The sequence below is a fragment of the Chiloscyllium punctatum genome, chromosome 7, assembly GCF_047496795.1.
Source record: "Chiloscyllium punctatum isolate Juve2018m chromosome 7, sChiPun1.3, whole genome shotgun sequence".
Classification (NCBI taxonomy): domain Eukaryota; kingdom Metazoa; phylum Chordata; class Chondrichthyes; order Orectolobiformes; family Hemiscylliidae; genus Chiloscyllium; species Chiloscyllium punctatum.
The window spans coordinates 114,870,920-114,883,775 of NC_092745.1; the positions used below are offsets into that span (position 1 = coordinate 114,870,920).

Below are 12,856 nucleotides of genomic sequence, written 5' to 3' on the forward strand. Positions count from 1 at the left end.
CTTGACACATACACAAATCCACATTGCTACAGTTTATTTTATTCCTTGAGATTTAACTTTGCCCCCAGGATGTTTCTGCAGCATTGTACCAAACACCTATTGGAAATATATTCCAACAGCATGACACTCATCAATCCCCTCTGTTACCTCTTCAAAAAACTCAAGCAGGTTAAACACAATTTTCCCAAAAGAAATACATATTGATTCTCTTTAATTAACCCATATTTGACCTTGTGACTACTAATTGTATCCCAAATTAAATATTTCTAGATGTTTCTCCACTTGCAAATTTAAACTGTAATTGCTGGGCTTAACCTTACACTCTTTTTGAACAAGGACATTCAAATTCCCTTTTCCTCTCCTTTCATTTTTCAAGGACTGCAAAATCCTATCAAAATTTTAATGAGCAATCAAAATCTTGACTCTCCGTCATAACTTCTGGTATTTTGAGGAAATGTTTAAATTCTGAATATGATATTAAATTATCCTAGAAAGACATTTTGCTCCTCAAATGTCTCAAAATACAAGTACTACCTTAATGATGAGGCTTTCTTCCGCAGCATTTATCACCTCCTTTTGATTCTTAAGTTCTGACTCCAGATGAAGAATACATTCCTGAGCCTTTTCTAGATCCTGGTTCAATTGCAGCAGTTGGTCACTTGATTTTTGGGTTTCAGAAGTCTCGATAATAGTTGGTAAAGAGTGTGCATTTCGTTCTCTAAGGATAGAGATCTGAAACAAAAACAAATGCAGACTTTTAAGTTTAGTTCTTGATATCTTAAAGCCAGTCATTTATCTCCAGATCAAATAGAATAAAAGAGACTTCTCAGAAACATTACTGTGAATATTGTTTCAAACCTCATAAATGAGATGTTTTAGAATAGAACTTCTAGTTTTAGGAGATTAAAGTTAAAAGCAGGATAAATGGAAAATCCTGATTGGGACACTGCTAATAACTCCCAACTGAATGCATACGGACCCTCACTAACTTCTACATGCACAACTGAAAGCAAAATTGTCCAGTTGCAACTGCTCTGCCCAGAAATGTAAGGAACTACAGAGGGTGGTGTGCACAGCGCAAACCATCACAGGGACCAATCATCTATCTATGTAAAAGGCTACCAACATCATCAAAGACTCTTCACATCCCAGCGATAATCTCCTACAACTCTTCCATCAGGCAGAAGACACAGATGCCTGAACACACACACACACACACACACACCAGTAGGTTCAGGGACAGCTTGTTCCTAGCCATTATCAGACTATCGAATGGACTGTCTAGCCTCAAATAATTCTGATCGTGCTAACATTGATCTCTCTTGTATACCCTTGTTAGCGCGGATGAAATGATATCAGTCCGAGCCCAGAGTGCGGTTCAACAATCGGTAACGTTTATTGATACAGTAACACCAGCGGAGACCAACCGAGGTCTGAATCTCTGCTGTTCCCGCACGCTGCTACACATTATACACCTTTCTTTGTCAGGATGTGAGGATTTTGAGTACAAATGGGATGATAGTTCCCGATCATCGCTGGAGTAGGTGCAAATGGTGAGTTTCCTGCCGTCCAGGAGAGTTGCAGTGTACACACAATAGGGTGCTAAATGGATTATGTAAACGGGTCTGGGTACTATCTGCTTGTCTCTCTCTGTGAGGGCTGGAGGCTAGCACCCCCCTTTGTTCCCTTAGGGTGCTGGTGTGGGCGGCACAGTGCCAGAGACCCGGGTTCAATTCCCGCCTCAGGCGACTGACTGTGTGGAGTTTGCACGTTCTCCCCGTGTCTGCGTGGGTTTCCTCCGGGTGCTCCGGTTTCCTCCCACAGTCTAAAGATGTGCAGGTCAGGTGGATTGGCCATGCTAAATTGCCCGTAGTGTTAGGTAAGGGGCAGATGTAGGGGTATGGGTGGGTTACGCTTCGGCGGGGTGGTGTGGACTGTTGGGCCGAAGGGCCTGTTTCCACACTAAGTAATCTAATCACTAGTCTGTTCGTTACTGTCTGGTGGATGCCTGTCCTTTGTGTCAGGACGGTTCTGTATGGATGAATATGGGTGTGTTGCAGTCAGTCTCTTGATTTGATTAGGAGATGGGTTTCCATATTAATTAGCTCCGGAGTTTCGGTCTATGAGTCATGGTTAGTGTCTGGCCTAGAGTGGATTTGATCTGTCCTCTGGCTCCCATCTCCCAGTCACGTGGGGGCGGACCGGCAGCTACTGAGTTCTGTGGGTTGAAGCTGCGGCTGCCGTTTAAAACACAAAATGAATTCCTATAGTTTTACCGATGTAGGCATAGTCCAGTGGCAAATGCGGGGCGGCTCTGATGCCCGCTTGCACCCTGTGCAATGTTACCTGTATGCCTCTGCCTGAATCTTTTGTTCTGTATATCCTTGCTTACTATGATCTGGCTGTATTGCTCATAAACAAAGCTTTTCATTCTACTTCGGTACAAGTGAGAATAAATAAACAAATTAAACAAGATGTGAATTAATTATGGTTAAAAGGTATACCTCTCTCAAAAGATTCACAAGAAAGATGTGTCGATATGAAGAAAGAATAACCTCAGAGTTGGAAACTGCAATGAGATTAGCCATGAGCTTATTGAGCAGGTTCAAAGGATTGAATGACCTATCCCTGCTCCTATGGTAAAAACAATGACTGCAGATGCTGAAAACCAAATACCTGATGAAGGGCTTTTGCCCGAAACGTCGATTTCGCTGCTCGTTGGATGCTGCCTGAACTGCTGTGCTCTTCCAGCACCACTAATCCAGTATCCCTGCTCCTATGCCTAATGTTTCTATTTTCTTGATAGCGTCAAGAGTATCTATCATTGATTCAGTAAAAGTAATTTATAAGCCTACAATTCTTGAGAGAGAGATTGAGAGGGAGTGCGGGAGAGAGGGAGTGCGGGAGAGAGGGAGTGCGGGAGAGAGGGAGTGAGAGTGAGATTGAGAGCGAGCGCGAGAGCGCGAGCAGGCGATGGGAGCGCGCGATAGAGAGAGAGAGAGTTCGTAGGAGAGCACGAGCGAGAGAGAGAGAGTTCGTAGGAGAGTGCGTGCGAGAGAGAGAGAGCGAGAGAGCGTGTTCGTGCGAGAGTGCGTGCGAGAGCGAGCGCGATAGAGAGCGAGCGATATAGAGAGAGTGCGAGAGAGAGAGTGCGTGCGAGAGAGAGAGTGCGAGCGAGAGAGAGAGTGCGAGCGAGCGAGAGAGCGCGAGCGACAGAGAGAGCGCGATAGACAGAGAGAGCGCGATAGACAGAGAGAGCGCGATAGACAGAGAGAGCGCGATAGACAGAGAGAGCGCGATAGACAGAGAGAGCGCGATAGACAGAGAGAGCGCGATAGACAGAGAGAGCGCGATAGACAGAGAGAGCGCGATAGAGTGTGATATAGAGAGAGAGTGATAGTGTGATAGAGAGAGCGCGATAGAGAGAGCAAGAGAGAGAGAGTGCAAGCGAGAGAGAGTGCGAGCGAGAGAGAGAGAGAGAGAGAGAGAGAGAGAGAGTGCGAGCGAGAGAGTGCGTGCAAGCGAGCGCATGCGAGAGAGCGCGAGCGAGCGAGAGAGAGCGCGAGCGAGCGAGAGAGAGCGCGAGCGAGCGAGAGAGAGCGCGAGCGAGAGAGTGCGCGAGCGAGAGAGAGAGTGCGAGCGAGCGAGCGCAAGCAAGCGAGAGAGAGAGTGGGGGCGCGAGAGAGAGCGTGCGGGCGCGAGAGAGAGCGTGCGGGCGCGAGAGAGAGCGTGCGGGCGCGAGAGAGAGCGTGCGGGCGCGAGAGAGAGCGTGCGGGCGCGAGAGAGAGCGTGCGGGCGCGAGAGAGAGCGTGCGGGCGCGAGAGAGAGCGTGCGGGCGCGAGAGAGAGCGTGCGGGCGCGAGAGAGAGCGTGCGGGCGCGAGAGAGAGCGTGCGGGCGCGAGAGAGAGCGTGCGGGCGCGAGAGAGAGGGCGAGCGAGCGAGAGAGGGCGAGCGAGAGAGGGCGAGCGAGAGAGGGCGAGCGAGAGAGAGAGAGAGAGCGCGAGCGCGAGCGAGAGAGCGCGAGCGAGAGAGAGAGAGCGCGAGCGAGAGAGAGAGAGCGCGAGCGAGAGAGAGAGAGCGCGCGAGCGAGAGAGAGAGCGCGCGAGCGAGAGAGAGAGCGCGCGAGCGAGAGAGAGAGCGCGCGAGCGAGAGAGAGAGAGCGTGCGAGCGAGAGAGAGAGAGCGCGCGAGCGAGAGAGAGAGCGCGCGAGCGAGAGAGAGAGCGCGCGAGCGAGAGAGAGAGCGCGCGAGCGAGAGAGAGAGAGAGCGTGCGAGCGAGAGAGAGAGAGAGCGTGCGAGCGAGAGAGAGAGAGCGTGCGAGCGAGAGAGAGAGAGCGCGCGAGCGAGAGAGAGAGAGCGCGCGAGCGAGAGAGAGAGAGCGCGCGCGGGCGAGAGAGAGAGAGAGCGCGCGGGCGAGAGAGAGCGAGAGCGCGCGGGCGAGAGAGAGCGAGAGCGCGCGGGCGAGAGAGAGAGAGAGCGCGCGGGCGAGAGAGAGAGAGAGCGCGCGGGCGAGAGAGAGAGAGAGAGAGCGCGCGAGCGAGAGAGAGAGCGGGCGAGAGAGAGAGAGCGGGCGAGAGAGAGAGAGCGCGCGAGCGAGAGAGAGAGAGAGAGCGCGCGAGCGAGAGAGAGAGAGCGCGCGAGCGAGAGAGAGAGAGCGCGCGAGCGAGCGAGAGAGAGAGAGCGAGCGCGAGCGAGAGAGCGCGAGCGAGAGAGCGCGAGCGAGAGAGAGAGCGCGAGCGCGAGCGAGAGAGAGAGCACGCGAGCGAGAGAGAGAGAGCGCGTGAGCGAGAGAGCGCACGAGCGAGAGAGAGCGCGAGCGAGAGAGAGAGAGAGAGCGCGAGCGAGAGAGAGAGAGTGCGAGCGAGAGAGAGAGAGAGCGCGCGAGCGAGAGAGAGAGAGAGCGCGCGGGCGAGAGAGAGAGAGCGCGCGCGGGCGAGAGAGAGAGAGCGCGCGCGAGCGAGAGAGAGAGAGCGTGCGTGCGAGAGAGAGAGAGCGCGCGAGCGAGCGAGAGAGAGAGAGAGCGAGTGCGAGCGAGAGAGAGAGAGCGCGAGCGAGAGAGAGAGAGCGTGCGTGCGAGAGAGAGAGAGCGCGCGAGCGAGCGAGAGAGAGAGAGAGCGAGCGCGAGAGAGCGCGAGCGAGAGAGAGAGAGCGCGAGCGAGAGAGAGAGAGCGCGAGCGAGAGAGAGAGCGCGAGCGCGAGCGAGAGAGAGAGCACGCGAGCGAGAGAGAGAGAGCGCGTGAGCGAGAGAGCGCACGAGCGAGAGAGAGAGAGAGTGCGAGCGAGAGTGCGAGCGAGAGAGAGAGAGCGTGCGAGCGAGAGAGAGAGAGCGTGCGGGCGAGAGAGAGAGAGCGTGCGGGCGAGAGAGAGAGAGCGCGCGGGCGAGAGAGAGAGAGCGCGCGGGCGAGAGAGAGAGAGCGCGCGGGCGAGAGAGAGAGAGCGCGCGGGCGAGAGAGAGAGAGCGCGCGGGCGAGAGAGCGCGCGAGCGAGAGAGAGAGAGCGCGCGAGCGAGAGAGAGAGAGAGCGAGCGCGAGCGAGAGAGAGCGAGCGCGAGCGAGAGAGAGAGAGAGCGAGCGCGAGCAAGAGAGAGAGAGAGCGAGCGCGAGCGAGAGAGAGAGAGCGCGAGCGAGAGAGAGAGAGCGAGAGCGAGAGTGCGAGCGCGAGAGAGAGAGTGCGAGAGAGAGAGAGAGTGCGAGAGAGAGAGAGTGCGAGCGGGAGAGAGAGAGTGCGAGAGAGAGAGAGAGAGTGCGAGAGAGAGAGCGTGCGAGCGAGAGAGAGAGAGCGTGCGGGCGAGAGAGAGAGAGCGCGCGGGCGAGAGAGAGAGAGCGCGCGGGCGAGAGAGAGAGAGCGCGCGGGCGAGAGAGAGAGAGCGCGCGGGCGAGAGAGAGAGAGCGCGCGGGCGAGAGAGAGAGAGCGCGCGGGCCGAGAGAGAGAGAGCGCGCGGGCGAGAGAGAGAGAGCGCGCGGGCGAGAGAGAGAGAGCGCGCGGGCGAGAGAGAGAGAGCGCGCGGGCGAGAGAGAGAGAGCGCGCGGGCGAGAGAGAGAGAGCGCGCGGGCGAGAGAGAGAGAGCGCGCGGGCGAGAGAGAGAGAGCGCGCGGGCGAGAGAGAGAGAGCGCGCGGGCGAGAGAGAGAGAGCGCGCGAGCGAGAGAGAGAGAGCGCGCGAGCGAGAGAGAGAGAGAGCGAGCGCGAGCGAGAGAGAGAGAGCGAGCGCGAGCGAGAGAGAGAGAGCGCGAGCGAGAGAGAGAGAGCGCGAGCGAGAGAGAGAATGCGAGAGCGAGAGCGAGAGTGCGAGCGCGAGAGAGAGAGTGCGAGCGGGAGAGAGAGAGTGCGAGCGGGAGAGAGAGAGAGAGAGAGAGCGCGAGCGAGAGAGAGCGCGCGAGCGAGAGAGAGAGAGGGCGCGAGCGAGAGAGTGGGCGCGAGCGAGAGAGAGAGAGAGGGCGCGAGCGAGAGAGAGAGAGAGGGCGCGAGCGAGAGAGAGAGAGAGGGCGCGAGCGAGAGAGAGAGAGAGGGCGCGAGCGAGAGAGAGAGAGAGGGCGCGAGCGAGAGAGAGAGAGAGGGCGCGAGCGAGAGAGAGAGAGGGCGCGAGCGAGAGAGAGAGAGGGCGCGAGCGAGAGAGAGAGAGGGCGCGAGCGAGAGAGAGCGAGCGAGAGAGAAAGAGCGCGCGAGCGAGAGAGAAAGAGCGCGCGAGCGAGAGAGAGAGAGCGCGCGAGCTAGAGAGAAAGAGCGCGCGAGCGAGAGAGCGAGAGCGAGCGAGCGCGCGCGAGAGAGAGAGCGCGCGAGCGAGAGAGAGAGAGCGCGCGAGCGAGAGAGAGAGAGCGCGCGAGCGAGAGAGAGAGAGCGCGCGAGCGAGAGAGAGAGTGCGAGCGAGAGAGAGAGAGCGCGCGAGCGAGAGAGAGAGAGCGCGCGAGCGAGAGAGAGAGAGCGCGCGAGCGAGAGAGAGAGAGCGCGCGAGAGAGAGAGAGCGCGCGAGCGAGAGAGAGAGCGCGAGCGAGAGAGAGAGTGCGAGCGAGAGAGAGAGTGCGAGCGAGAGAGAGAGAGCGCGCGAGCGAGAGAGAGAGAGCGCGCGAGCGAGAGAGAGAGAGAGTGCGAGCGCGAGAGAGAGAGAGAGAGAGCGCGAGCGAGAGAGAGAGAGCGCGCGAGCGAGAGAGAGTGCGAGCGAGAGAGAGAGAGCGCGCGAGCGAGAGAGAGATAGAGTGCGAGCGAGAGAGTGCGAGCGAGAGAGAGCGCGCGAGCGAGAGAGAGAGAGCGCGAGAGCGAGAGAGAGAGCGCGCGAGCGAGAGAGAGCGCGCGAGCGAGAGAAAGAGAGCGCGCGAGCGAGAGAGAGAGAGAGAGAGAGTGCGAGCGAGAGAGAGAGAGCGCGCGAGCGAGAGAGAGAGAGAGAGAGCGCGAGCGAGAGAGAGAGAGAGAGTGCGAGCGAGAGAGAGAGAGCGCGAGCGAGAGAGAGAGAGCGCGCGAGAGAGAGAGAGCGCGCGAGCGAGAGAGAGAGAGCGCGCGAGCGAGAGAGAGAGCGCGCGAGCGAGAGAGAGAGTGCGAGCGAGAGAGAGCGCGAGCGAGAGAGAGAGAGAGTGCGAGCGAGAGAGAGAGTCCGAGCGAGAGAGAGAGCGCGAGCGAGTGAGAGAGAGCGCGAGCGAGAGAGAGAGAGCGCGAGCGAGAGTGCGAGAGAGAGAGAGCGCGCGAGCGAGAGAGAGAGAGCGCGCGAGCGAGAGAGAGAGAGAGAGTGCGAGCGAGAGAGAGAGAGCGCGCGAGAGAGAGAGCGCGCGAGCGAGAGAGAGAGAGCGCGCGAGCGAGAGTGCAAGCGAGAGAGAGAGCGCGCGAGCGAGAGAGAGCGCGCGAGCGAGAGAGAGAGAGAGCGCGAGCGAGAGAGAGAGAGAGCGCGAGCGAGAGAGAGAGAGTCCGAGCGAGAGAGAGAGCGCGAGCGAGTGAGAGAGAGCGCGAGCGAGAGAGAGAGAGCGCGAGCGAGGAGTGCGAGAGAGAGAGTGCGAGCGCGAGAGAGAGAGAGAGAGTGCGAGCGCGAGAGAGAGAGTGCGAGCGCGAGAGAGAGAGTGCGAGCGAGAGAGAGAGAGAGTCCGAGCGAGAGAGAGAGCGCGAGCGAGAGAGAGAGAGCGCGAGCGAGTGAGAGAGAGCGCGAGCGAGAGAGAGAGAGCGCGAGCGAGAGTGCGAGAGAGAGAGTGCGAGCGCGAGAGAGAGAGAGAGAGTGCGAGCGAGAGAGAGAGAGCGCGCGAGTGAGAGCGCGCGAGCGAGAGCGCGCGAGCGAGAGAGAGAGAGCGCGCGAGCGAGAGAGAGAGAGAGCGCGAGCGAGAGAGAGAGAGAGCGCGAGCGAGAGAGAGAGAGCGCGCGAGCGAGAGAGAGAGAGCGCGGCGAGCGAGAGAGAGAGAGAGTGCGAGCGCGAGAGAGAGAGAGAGAGAGAGAGAGCGCGAGCGAGAGAGAGAGAGAGAGAGCGCGCGAGCGAGAGAGAGAGAGCGCGCGAGCGAGAGAGAGAGAGTGCGAGCGAGAGAGAGAGAGCTCGCGAGCGAGAGAGAGATAGAGTGCGAGCGAGAGAGAGAGTGCGAGCGAGAGAGAGCGCGCGAGCGAGAGAGAGAGAGCGCGCGAGCGAGAGAGAGCGCGCGAGCGAGAGAGAGCGCGCGAGCGAGAGAAAGAGAGCGCGCGAGCGAGAGAGAGAGAGAGAGAGTGCGAGCGAGAGAGAGAGAGCGCGCGAGCGAGAGAGAGAGAGCGCGCGAGCGAGAGAGAGAGAGCGCGCGAGCGAGAGAGAGAGAGCGCGCGAGCGAGAGAGAGCGCGCGAGCGAGAGAGAGAGAGCGCGGCGAGCGAGAGAGAGAGAGCGCGCGAGCGAGAGAGAGAGGAGCGCGCGAGCGAGAGAGAGAGAGCGCGCGAGAGAGAGAGAGCGCGCGAGCGAGAGAGAGAGCGCGAGCGAGAGAGAGAGCGCGAGCGAGAGAGAGAGTGCGAGCGAGAGAGAGAGAGCGCGCGAGCGAGAGAGAGAGAGCGCGCGAGCGAGAGAGAGAGAGAGTGCGAGCGCGGAGAGAGAGAGAGAGAGAGCGCGAGCGAGAGAGAGAGAGCGCGCGAGCGAGAGAGAGAGAGTGCGAGCGAGAGAGAGAGAGCGCGCGAGCGAGAGAGAGATAGAGTGCGAGCGAGAGAGAGAGTGCGAGCGAGAGAGAGCGCGCGAGCGAGAGAGAGAGAGCGCGCGAGCGAGAGAGAGAGCGCGCGAGCGAGAGAGAGCGCGCTGAGCGAGAGAAAGAGAGCGCGCGAGCGAGAGAGAGAGAGAGAGAGAGTGCGAGCGAGAGAGAGAGAGCGCGCGAGCGAGAGAGAGAGAGAGAGAGCGCGAGCGCGAGAGAGAGGGAGAGAGCGCGCGAGCGAGAGAGAGAGAGCGCGCGAGCGAGAGAGAGAGCGCGCGAGCGAGAGAGAGAGAGAGAGTGCGAGCGAGAGAGAGAGAGCGCGAGCGAGAGAGAGAGAGCGCGCGAGAGAGAGAGAGAGCGCGCGAGCGAGAGAGAGAGAGCGCGCGAGCGAGAGAGAGAGCGCGCGAGCGAGAGAGCGCGCGAGCGAGAGAGAGCGCGCGAGCGAGAGAGAGCGCGCGAGCGAGAGAGAGAGTGCGAGCGAGAGAGAGCGCGAGCGAGAGAGAGAGAGAGTGCGAGCGAGAGAGAGAGAGAGAGAGAGTCCGAGCGAGAGAGAGAGCGCGAGCGAGTGAGAGAGAGCGCGAGCGAGAGAGAGAGAGCGCGAGCGAGAGAGCGCGAGCGAGAGAGAGAGAGCGCGAGCGAGAGTGCGAGAGAGAGAGAGCGCGCGAGCGAGAGAGAGAGAGCGCGCGAGAGAGAGAGCGCGCGAGCGAGAGAGAGAGAGCGCGCGAGCGAGAGAGAGAGAGTGCAAGCGAGAGAGAGAGCGCGCGAGCGAGAGAGAGCGCGCGAGCGAGAGAGAGAGAGAGCGCGAGCGAGAGAGAGAGAGAGCGCGAGCGAGAGAGAGTCCGAGCGAGAGAGAGAGCGCGAGCGAGTGAGAGAGAGCGCGAGCGAGAGAGAGAGAGCGCGAGCGCGAGAGTGCGAGAGAGAGAGTGCGAGCGCGAGAGAGAGAGAGAGAGAGTGCGAGCGCGAGAGAGAGAGAGAGAGAGTGCGAGCGCGAGAGAGAGAGAGAGAGTGCGAGCGCGAGAGAGAGAGTGCGAGCGAGAGAGAGAGAGAGAGAGTCCCGAGCGAGAGAGAGAGCGCGAGCGAGAGAGAGAGAGCGCGAGCGAGTGAGAGAGAGCGCGAGCGAGAGAGAGAGAGCGCGAGCGAGAGTGCGAGAGAGAGAGTGCGAGCGCGAGAGAGAGAGAGAGAGTGCGAGCGCGAGAGAGAGAGAGAGAGTGCGAGCGCGAGAGAGAGAGCGCGCGAGCGAGAGCGCGCGAGCGAGAGAGAGAGAGCGCGCGAGCGAGAGAGAGAGAGAGCGCGAGCGAGAGAGAGAGAGCGCGCGAGCGAGAGAGAGAGAGCGCGCGAGCGAGAGAGAGAGAGCGCGCGAGCGAGAGAGAGAGAGCGCGCGAGCGAGAGTGCGTGCAAGCGAGAGAGCGCGACAGAGAGAGCGCGCGACAGAGAGAGAGCGCGACAGAGAGAGAGCGCGACAGAGAGAGCGCGCGACAGAGAGAGAGCGCGACAGAGAGAGCGCGCGACAGAGAGAGCGCGGGGACAGAGAGAGCGCGGGACAGAGAGAGCGCGCGACAGAGAGAGCGCGCGACAGAGAGAGCGCGCGACAGAGAGAGCGCGCGACAGAGAGAGCGCGCGACAGAGTGATAGAGAGAGCGCGATAGAGAGAGAGCGCGATAGTGTGATAGAGAGTGATAGAGAGAGCGCGATAGAGAGAGAGCGCGATAGTGTGATAGAGAGAGAGAGAGAGAGAGAGAGTGCGTGCGTGCTTGCGAGAGAGAGGGTGCGTGCGTGAGTGCGTGCGAGAGAGAGAGAGCGCGCGAGCGAGAGAGAGAGCGCGCGAGCGAGAGAGAGAGAGAGAGAGAGAGAGAGAGAGAGAGCGAGCGAGCGCGCGAGCGAGAGAGCGCCAGCGAGCGAGAGAGCGCCAGCGAGAGAGAGAGAGCGCGCCAGCGAGAGAGAGAGAGCGCCAGCGAGAGAGAGAGAGAGCGCGCCAGCGAGAGAGAGAGAGAGCGCGCCAGCGAGAGAGAGAGAGCGCGCGGGCGAGAGAGAGAGAGCGCGCGGGCGAGAGAGAGAGAGCGCGCGAGCGAGAGAGAGAGAGCGCGCGAGCGAGAGAGAGAGAGCGAGCGCGAGCGAGAGAGAGAGAGCGAGCGCGAGCGAGAGAGAGAGAGAGCGAGCGCGAGCGAGAGAGAGAGAGCGAGCGAGCGAGCGAGAGAGAGAGAGCGCGAGCGAGAGAGAGAGAGCGCGAGCGAGAGAGAGAATGCGAGAGCGAGAGCGAGAGTGCGAGCGCGAGAGCGAGAGTGCGAGCGCGAGAGAGAGAGTGCGAGCGGGAGAGAGAGGAGTGCGAGCGGGAGAGAGAGAGAGAGAGAGAGGGAGAGCGCGAGCGAGAGAGAGCGCGCGAGCGAGAGAGAGAGAGGGCGCGAGCGAGAGAGTGGGCGCGAGCGAGAGAGAGAGAGAGGGCGCGAGCGAGAGAGAGAGAGAGGGCGCGAGCGAGAGAGAGAGAGAGGGGCGCGAGCGAGAGAGAGAGAGAGGGCGCGAGCGAGAGAGAGAGAGAGGGCGCGAGCGAGAGAGAGAGAGAGGGCGCGAGCGAGAGAGAGAGAGAGGGCGCGAGCGAGAGAGAGAGAGGGCGCGAGCGAGAGAGAGAGAGGGCGCGAGCGAGAGAGAGAGAGGGCGCGAGCGAGAGAGAGAGAGGGCGCGAGCGAGAGAGAGCGAGCGAGAGAGAAAGAGCGCGCGAGCGAGAGAGAAAGAGCGCGCGAGCGAGAGAGAGAGAGCGCGCGAGCTAGAGAGAAAGAGCGCGCGAGCGAGAGAGCGAGAGCGAGCGAGAGAGAGAGAGCGCGCGCGAGAGAGAGAGCGCGCGAGCGAGAGAGAGAGAGCGCGCGAGCGAGAGAGAGAGAGCGCGCGAGCGAGAGAGAGAGAGCGCGGCGAGCGAGAGAGAGAGAGCGCGCGAGCGAGAGAGAGAGAGAGCGCGCGAGCGAGAGAGAGCGCGCGAGAGAGAGAGCGCGCGAGCGAGAGAGAGAGTGCGAGCGAGAGAGAGAGAGCGCGCGAGCGAGAGAGAGAGAGCGCGCGAGCGAGAGAGAGAGAGCGCGCGAGAGAGAGAGAGCGCGCGAGCGAGGAGAGAGAGCGCGAGCGAGAGAGAGAGTGCGAGCGAGAGAGAGAGTGCGAGCGAGAGAGAGAGAGCGGCGCGAGCGAGAGAGAGAGAGCGCGCGAGCGAGAGAGAGAGAGAGTGCGAGCGCGAGAGAGAGAGAGAGAGAGAGCTGCGAGCGAGAGAGAGAGAGCGCGCGAGCGAGAGAGAGAGAGTGCGAGCGAGAGAGAGAGAGCGCTGCGAGCGAGAGAGAGATAGAGTGCGAGCGAGAGAGAGAGTGCGAGCGAGAGAGAGCGCGCGAGCGAGAGAGAGAGAGCGCTGCGAGCGAGAGAGAGAGCGCGCGAGCGAGAGAGAGCGCGAGAGCGAGAGAAAGAGAGCGCGCGAGCGAGAGAGAGAGAGAGAGAGAGAGAGTGCGAGCGAGAGAGAGAGAGCGCGCGAGCGAGAGAGAGAGAGAGAGAGCGCGAGCGAGAGAGAGAGAGAGAGAGTGCGAGCGAGAGAGAGAGAGCGCGAGCGAGAGAGAGAGAGCGCGCGAGAGAGAGAGAGCGCGCGAGCGAGAGAGAGAGAGCGCGCGAGCGAGAGAGAGAGAGCGCGCGAGCGAGAGAGAGAGCGCGCGAGCGAGAGAGAGAGTGCGAGCGAGAGAGAGCGCGAGCGAGAGAGAGAGAGAGTGCGAGCGAGAGAGAGAGAGAGAGA

General features: G+C 60.6%; 1 protein-coding gene across 15 annotated transcripts in view; it reads right to left on the minus strand.

Moving 5' to 3' along the window:
* ccdc18 (coiled-coil domain containing 18) overlaps window positions 1–12,856 on the minus strand; it is a 181,630-nt gene that overhangs the window by 14,671 nt on the left and 154,103 nt on the right. For all 15 annotated transcript variants that reach the window (XR_011961186.1, XM_072574660.1, XM_072574662.1 and 12 more), the window contains one exon: window positions 535–732. Coding sequence is in view for 14 of the 15 variants with exons in the window: in XM_072574660.1 (XP_072430761.1) it covers window positions 535–732 (198 nt within the window). In the remaining variant the exon portion in view is untranslated. The remainder of the gene's footprint in view (window positions 1–534; window positions 733–12,856) is intronic.